This window comes from Nicotiana tabacum, chromosome 6, assembly GCF_000715075.1.
Source record: "Nicotiana tabacum cultivar K326 chromosome 6, ASM71507v2, whole genome shotgun sequence".
NCBI classification, from domain to species: Eukaryota; Viridiplantae; Streptophyta; class Magnoliopsida; order Solanales; family Solanaceae; genus Nicotiana; species Nicotiana tabacum.
Genome location: NC_134085.1, coordinates 100,052,229 through 100,061,072, shown reverse-complemented (window position 1 = coordinate 100,061,072; position 8,844 = coordinate 100,052,229). Strand labels below are relative to the sequence as shown.

Here is an 8,844-nt window from a genome sequence, read left to right as displayed (position 1 = left end):
TATATTACTATTTTATATTATTTGTCTATGAAATTAATTTTACATAACTGAATACTTCTAGATAAATTTTATCATGACATTCATAGTGGAAGTGAAAAAATTCATCTATGATATTTTTTACCTAAGTTATTATGGTTAAATTATTATTATTGAAATGGTAACCTCAAATGTACGACAATATAGTTATAGTCAACTTTAAAAGTTTATTAATATTCTGAATCTGTATTCATTTTTATTTTTTACAAAAATTAGTAACTATTAAGCCAACTATTTGGCATTTCATTCTAACTTGAAGTAAAAGTATCCATTAACTACGGGATTATTTTTGAACTAATTTGATGTGGCTAATTATTACTATTGCTACAATAAGTTTAAACTCCTGGTAAAAACTTATAAATAGCTACAAAATTTTATCATAGTGATAAATCTATGGTTATATCATTTATGACAAGTAATTGTTAAGCCAACTATAGCCATAGTTTATTTAGAACTTAAATCAAAACTATTTATTCAGATAGAACATTTTATTTCAAAAAATTTATTGTGATTAAAAATTAGTTTGCTACAATAAGTTTTAGCATGTAGCAAAAACTAATGGTTAGCTATGAAATTTTATTTTATCAAAAGATCTGTGGCTATATCATCTCGTCATGACAAATAATCATAGCTTTTTAGTCAACTATTGCCACGATATTTTAAAACTTGAAGCAAAAATACTTTTTTAGCTACGATAATTTGTTTCGAAAAAATTATTGTGGCTAAAAGATTGTTGTTGCTACAATAACTTTTAATGCGTGGAAAAATGATATAATTAGCTACGAAATTATACCGTAGCAATAAGTTCATAGCTATTTAGGTAACTGTTGCCAATTGGCAACTATAGCAAAAATGAGGAATTAGCTTTGTCAATTTAACTTTTGTGGCAAAGAAATTTTACGGATTTGTAAAAAGCCACACCATTTTAATTTTTGTAGCTATCGCTAGGTACTAGCCACGGAATTTAGATTTGTAGCCGAGATTTCGTAGCTATAAATACATTATGTTGTAGTGACTACAACCTCAACAAGCGGAGGGACTAACTGTATTGGTCAAAATTTGGCAACTTGGTGATTGCAGATAAGTCATGTCAAGGACGGGGTCGACCACGACATTAATTGTGACGAGGGGTCATCCTCAGAAGGGTCGCTGCCGAGGATGAACAACTAGAGTTATAATTGTAACGGTAGGATAGGCTTAGAAGAGGAAACTAGGAATATCTCTTGAATATTCCTCACAATGTACTTTTTAGGGTTTCTTGGAATATCTTTTATAAATAGGAAGAGATAGAGAACAAAAGGGGGATCTTCACTTTTTGAACATCCCAATCAAACAATAATTGGGTGGTAGATCCTTTTTTATTACATTTATTGTCATTATCCACATTTATTGCATGTTCATATTACCATATTTATTGCTAATCATTAAGTATTGCATTTGCTATTTAATATTCTCAAACATTATTCATCTCGTAAATATCCTAGTAAACTTGATCTAGAGTTTATTAAATTTAACTAAGATATTCACCTTTTACTTCATTATTAATTGATTTAACAAAAGGTTTAACACTTTTTGATCAAACACATATATTTTAAACAGTGTAGTATTAGTTTCAGTATCACATCGATGAACAACAACAAGATCGAACCTGGCTGGTGAGATGTCACTCACGTGGGACACAGAAAATGCTTTGACATAGAGACGAACAATACCTTTGGGCACAATTATTGAATCCCTCCATTTTTATTCCCTTTCACCCATGCATACGTTAGGGTAGATGAATTTAATCCCCTTTTAATATCCCTTTAAATTCCCGATTAAGTTAGAAGCATTTTTAGGTATTCATGCAGACGATCTCACCGTCCGATTTCAACAACTTTCGGTTGATCAATGGTCCACGTTATCCTATCAGGTTTAATTGTATATTTTTAAGGTAGGATGTGACACTAAGGAATAAGTGGGGAATATTGATTTCTTCTTCCCATCAACATATTTAATGAAATTTTATATGGTAGCAGTTGTGACTCTCCGGTCTTCTGAAGTTTGTCGGAAAGCATAAAGGGATTATATATCATGCATGAATTCATGTAAGATGTATGTATGTATATATGTATGTCTAACTGATGATGGGGAATAGCAAGTTTTTAACTTGGGGAATTAAGAAAAGGACAGACATGCCTCTTCATTCTCTAAGGATGATAGATCCGCATTAATAGCTTCACGAATTTCAAACATATGATAAAAAAAAGGAGGGCATTATATTAGAAAATTAATTAGCAGAAGAAAACATAGGTACTGTTGGGAGTTGACTTTAATTTACAGGTTGGGTTCCCGGAAGTGAATCTTGCAGACCAACCTGTATTTTAATAATATTCACAAGACGATACACCTACTTTTGCACTGCCTTCTACTTTTGCAAGCGTGTTAAAGTGTTTATTCACATTATCCTACATGGATACGAGAACCATAGGCCATAGCCATTCTAATACAAGGTTTTTAATTTCACTAACAAGTTTAAAAATAAGGATGGGAAATGCTACAAGCTATTTAACGTTCTAAAATTTGCGCTCTCGTCATGTCACAGATTTAATATTATGTCTTGACATTTAAAAATAAGAAGTATGATATAATTAACATCCTATGAGTAGGTATATACGTTGTGTCTTTCTTGGTCAAGGACCATTCTAATTTCTACGCATCTTTTAAATTATCAAATGTCCCTATGTATATAAAGAAGTACATGTGTATACATGTGGTGGTAATAGATTAGCAAACACCATATTCAAGTGTATTTTAGGTACTCTAAAGCATATATCCAATCTGATGTTTTAATTTTGGTGATGAAATAAATTATGTATAATTTGATAACATTTTACTGAAAATCAGGAGAAAAAAACAACAAATTCAGAAATGATTTTCTGAAATTGCTGGCATTAATATAATTATGCCGGCCGATTACTAGTTTGACTAACTGTCATTTCGTTTGCTTGCTTATCGGGACATAATTAAGCGTGTAAAAATCAAGAACGATTGATAAAGGTCCTTAAAATTTACAGATACGAGATGTGATAATTCCTTTTATCACTTATAATAACAACTGTACTTCTTTTTCCCGATAAGTAGGAAATATTTAGAAACTTAAATTGTAAGGATAAGTGTAGTAAACTTTGTCCCTAATGCACGTAGTTTATAACAAATACAATTGATTAAACTGAAAAATGAAGAGTAAGACACGCATTGTTGTTGTGGGGGGGGGGGGGGGGGAGTACTATATGAAAATGGAAGCTAAACTTTCCACGCACAAAATTGATCACAAGAGCAGATAGCTTTATTATTATTTTTTCTTTTGGACGGCTGTGCTTAAGATCTCTCAAGAAGCTCGTGAAGTGAGAAGTGTAATTCATATGGCAAAAGTAGAAAGCTATATTAGCTGCTGTTTCAATCTGTAAATCCCAGTGACAGTTCGCACGAACAAAGAATGTATTGGCTTCTCCTATCACAAGCAACAAGAAGAAAAAAAAAAGCTTTTAGGTCAAAGTTATGATGATATTAACACTGCATTGTTGTCTTGTAACATTTTGGCCAACCATGCTTGTGGTCTCATTGCAAAACTCTGTGGCAATTCCTTTATTATGTTAGGCTCCGGAAATTTCCTATATCCGGCGGCATACACAAAGATTTTGTGAAAGCGGTGTCAGTCTAATTATATATTATGTTAATAGATAAGTGAATTAATTAGGTCTAAATTATGGGGGTTTTGAACAAAGGTAGACTTACATTTAGGAATTAAGGGTCATCGGACCTCATATACTTCGACAAAAAACCTTATATATGTATGTGTGTATATCTTGAAAATAATTATACACATAACTTTGGCACCATATAAAAACTAAGAACATGTTTGGTTAGTAGAAGAAGTGATTTAGTAACCGCATTAAATATGGTCGTATCTTTTTGTTTCAGCACAAATAATACTCTACCTGCATAATTTATGCAGGCATTTATGTATTAAGTTATGCGGAATAGAATATAAATAAAGATTCGTGTTAGTAATACATCGATTGAATGTGAATTTTACAAAAATGCCCTCACACTCTTTAGATTTATTTCTTCTTTTTCCTTGAAAATATCCAATAAGAAATAATGTATCCTTGTATTATTGATACTTGCATTGTTTTTATTAACCCATAAATTTCAAACTCTATTATAATTCCTGTAGTAAATAATATTTGCATAACTTGTCTTCCAACCAGACCCCTAAACCCTTAATTTGGTTCGCTGGTTGAGCAGTTCTGCTATTACTAATATCGCCCTTGTTGTTTTCTGGCTGTATAGTCTCATGGCTCATAATTTCGGATAATGCAACGCAAGAACTGAAGAAAATGGTCGTAACTTATACTGGTAGTGATGAATTTTATCATGCATATATAAGGTATAATTTTGGAATTTGCAAAAGGACACTTAATTATAAATGCATATTCGGCATGTGCAGAGATGAGATTCTCAAATCTTATATATTTCAGACATATGAAACTAGTTATCTGGTCTCTGCTAGCATCTAGTATTATCATTTCATACTAATTTAAAGATACTCCTGTCTAAGACAAATGAACGTTGCAGATCTGACCATTTCTGTCTTTAAGCACTTTTCGAAACACTCAGAGAAAGACACAGTCTGACTGAATAATATTATTTTTTATCAGAGAGATGACACAAGTTAGCAAGATGCCCGGCCGCCAAAGATCTCCACTTGCAAAAGGGTTAAAAAGAATTACAATTACTTATTCGTTGGCAGTGTTATTTTAATTTACAAAATTTGTCTGCATTTATTAAGTTTACAGATGTAGCCAAGCAAATCGTAAATCGAATTGAGACGTTCCAAGTAGAGAATCTTGATCTTGTTGAGATCAGCAAAAAAGATAATCATGATCCACTGGGATTCTCATTAACAAAACAATGTTGAAAGGGCGCGTATTAAGAAATCGTTGACTTCATAACTCGGTAGGGTAATAATAAGTGACGGTGAGACTCAAACTCTGGACATTTATTTGCTTTGATATCATGTTAAAATGTGGGACTACTTCATTTATTTAAAACTTATGTTGTTAAAAGATGCACACTTTTAGTTATTTAATTATGTGTTAAACACTTTTGACTTTAAGTAGGGAGAGTTCTCGTTTACAAGATACAAAAAGCAAATAAAAAAAGAAAAAAATAAGAACAAAATGCTTATAACCACAAGCCTTTTCTCTCTTCTCTTTTCTTCAGTTACTAGGTTGAAATAATTACATATCCTATTTTTGCATGTTTAAATGTAAGTATTTGCTTTTCTCAAACAATGTCAATTAATAATTGCTTTGATGATGATTTTTATGGCATTATCAAGTGTATTTATAAAAATCAATGTCATTCTGCAGTTCATACTTTATATATTAATTGCTATTCTTAGTAATCCTTCCGATGTTGAAACTCTATTATATTGGGCATAACTATTTCAAACATGTCTTGAATTACGTAAAAGGAATTAAATGCCATATGCACAACCAAAAAAATTAGAGTGAACGTTACATTTTCTTATCTAACTTATACTTCATACAAGGAAAACAAAACCTTCCTTTCCAATTTATGTGATTCCTATTTCTGTTTTGGCATACGCATTCCACAATATTTGATAGCATTCCATATTTCTATAATTTTTACCACTTCATAAAAAGTAAAATTGATGAAACAATTCAGAATTTAATTAAACTTCCGCGTGATCTTTTCTTTTACTTTTTAAGTTTTAACCTCTAGTGTTGATATTTTTCTTCAAATTATCATCTTAATTACTCCGAGTACTATCATATAACTAGAATAGATAGAGTAGTAATTGACGAATGTAATCATAAGTAAAACACTCAGTCAAATATGACTACTTAAAATGAGGAGTCGTACTTAGATATAACTGTTTTATTTCATTTTTCTTTAGCAACAACAGGATAAAAATATAGCTCTAGATGGAGAAGAACATCTTGTTGAGTTGTTATACACATGCAACTTGGTATTTTAGGTAAATATTATCTCTTGGATGTGCCATTTACTTACTTCAATTGACTAGAACTTTACGTTTATTATGCCTATTCTATACACAAATACATAGATACATTAACATAAGAGTCCACGTACGCATGCACGTATTTATCACCATACATGTCCATGTACTTACGACATCATCCATGCAAATCACGCATGATAAAGAAAGTCCACAAATGGAAAGAGAGAAGGAGAAACAGACATAAATTAAAAAAGGAGAGGGGGGAGAGAGAGAGAGGAGAGAGAATTGTTCTTTATATGCCAGTTCAAGAAATTTCATTCCTAATTCCAGCAACTTTTTCTTTTGCTGCAAGAAGATATGATATGCTAGTTTGATATCTTCTTAACAAATAAGTCTTCGTTTTCCTCTAGTTGCTAATTAGGAAAAACAAAGGCAGCACTTTTCAAAACCCTCTTACTATTTTCTCGATGGTTTAATTTCAACTCTTGTGAAGTGCGACAATTAGGTTTTTGGAAGAAGAAAAAAGGAACAGGATGAAACGAGGAAGTAGTGCAGAAGATTCCAAGTCAAGCCCCAAAAACCAAATTGAATTTGAAGAAGAAGAGGAGGAGGAAGAGGAGAAGGAAGACGATCTCGAGACAGAAGAAAATAGCAAATTACCTGAAGGTACAAGAACGAGCTCTAGTAACAGCACCGTAGAAGAGAATGGGAAAAAGTCGACCAATTCAGGAGGTGTACGGCAGTATGTACGTTCGAAAACGCCGAGACTACGGTGGACACCTGAGCTCCATCTTCGCTTTATTCATGCTGTTGAAAGATTAGGAGGGCAAGACAGTAAGTTTTAGTTCTATGGTATCTGATGAAACTATAAAAGATCTCAAATATATGAAGTTAATTCGTAATTTTTCTAGATATAGAAGAATTGGTGTGAATTGATTCTTTATTTGAAGGAAGAATCGCTTATTCATTGATGAGATTATTCACTTCATTGTTTGATAGATCTTCTGAAGAACTGATTATAATGTAATTTCTTTATTTATTTTTCAGGAGCCACACCAAAATTGGTTCTTCAATTAATGAACATTAAAGGACTCAGCATAGCTCATGTCAAGAGCCATCTTCAGGTATATATATTTTCTGCACTTTACATATTAATTTTCAGTTGCAATTACAGACTGATTTTACTTTGCAAACTCATTTAATTTCTGTTTTCACTAATTATTTTTATTTGGAAATCTTTTTAGATGTACAGAAGCAAGAAGACTGATGACCCCAATCAAAGTAATTTTTTTTTTTAATTATCTCATTAACTAGTTGTCCCAAAACTAGGGTTTCTGAGATAGTTCTTGGTGATTATCTTGTTATTAATTAATCCGATAGAAAATTTTATGTGCAACAGTTTCTACGGATGGAAGATTCCTGATTGAAAACGGAGATCATCATATTTTCAATCTAAGTCAACTTCCTAGGCTGCAAGGGACATTTAACCAAACTTCTAGTTCAAGCTTAAGGTACAAATTAATATTAATCTCATAATTTATCCCTAATTGCTATAATAAACTTGGAGTTTCATTGTTTAATTTTTTCCATGTCTTCTCTTGTAATTATTCCAGATACGAGGATTCTTTATGGAATCGTCAAGCAAATTCTTCTATGTACAATCCTTATAACATCAACATTGGGGGTGCCTCACGTATAAATACTAGACATGGTTTTTCAAGCCATATCAATAATGGCCACTCACAAGGACAACTATTTCCATGGAATAAAACCCTTCAAATTGAGAAAAAGCCTCAACACTTTCACAATCAAAGATTTTGGAGTACTCAAATTGGTACAAGCTCTACAAAACAAAATCTCCTAATGACATTACCAATAGATAGGGATAGAGATAGAGGGAGAGATCAAGAAATTATGAAGACACAAATGCGAACTAATAATTCTCTTTCCTTGAGGGGAAAAGGGTGGACGACTGAAGCAGGAACAATAACAACAAGCGCACCCAGTAAAAGAAAGATTCAAGATTTAGAAGTCAATCTTGACTTGAACCTTTCACTGAAAATAACAAGAGAGGATGATGATGATCATAAGAAAAGATTGAAAGCTGAAGAAGTTGGGAATCTTCTTTCTCTTTCTTTATTCTCCTCCTCAGCTACTTCAATGGATGATAAGGAAAATAATGGTGGCGAAAAGAATACAAGAATGACAAGTACCCAGATCTGACTTTGTGAATGGAGATAATATTCTAAGTGAGATATTGAGGTACTTGTTGATGGGAATTGATAAATTACTTACATCATTTGCAACAAATCTTTGTTCTATGTATATGCTAGCAGCTACTACTGTGCAAGGTAATGTCTTTGTTGTTATTCCCAATTTGTATGCATAAAAGATAATAATATATCATTGAGGAATTCTAGGCAACAATTAGCTAGTATTGTTTATCAGAATTTTCACTCTTCAACATTGGGTAATGGGAATAAGTGAAAAAACAATTCAATTGCTCTTGGTCCCCGACATTTGTGTACACCTAGCTATCTTGAAAACTACTTTAGTTGTCAGTTGCTAGAATGCAAATTATGTAGAGGTAATTTCATTTTATTTTGTCATTCTTTTAGGAATCTCCTTGGTGATCTAATTTGTATGCATGTGTATATGTTTCGGTGCAGATTGAGTTGGAGGGATTGGGAATGTGCGCTTAGGAATCAATAAGAGTTAAAAACACATATATGAAAAATAATTCGTGAAGAAAAATGTTTTCTTCAATTCAGCCA

The 8,844-nt window shown here is 32.1% G+C and overlaps 1 protein-coding gene across 1 annotated transcript; it reads left to right on the top strand.

The window, feature by feature from the left end:
- Nucleotides 1-6,301: 6,301 nt before the first annotated feature.
- LOC107818319 (uncharacterized) lies at nucleotides 6,302-8,574 on the top strand. The gene is made up of 5 exons (XM_016644310.2): nucleotides 6,302-6,904; nucleotides 7,118-7,194; nucleotides 7,315-7,351; nucleotides 7,470-7,581; nucleotides 7,684-8,574. Exons 1-5 carry the CDS (start codon nucleotides 6,604-6,606, stop codon nucleotides 8,291-8,293), a joined length of 1,137 nt encoding a protein of 378 aa, XP_016499796.1. The 5' UTR covers nucleotides 6,302-6,603; the 3' UTR covers nucleotides 8,294-8,574.
- Nucleotides 8,575-8,844: the final 270 nt, after the last annotated feature.

Bases quoted from the DNA above. Each gene is read 5' to 3' on its own strand.
- LOC107818319 (XM_016644310.2), top strand. From the start codon at position 6,604: ATGAAACGAGGAAGTAGTGCAGAAGATTCCAAGTCAAGCCCCAAAAAC. The intron at 6,905-7,117 runs GTAAGTTTTAGT...TTTATTTTTCAG, and splicing joins AAGATTAGGAGGGCAAGACA to GAGCCACACCAAAATTGGTT. The intron at 7,582-7,683 runs GTACAAATTAAT...TAATTATTCCAG, and splicing joins ACTTCTAGTTCAAGCTTAAG to ATACGAGGATTCTTTATGGA.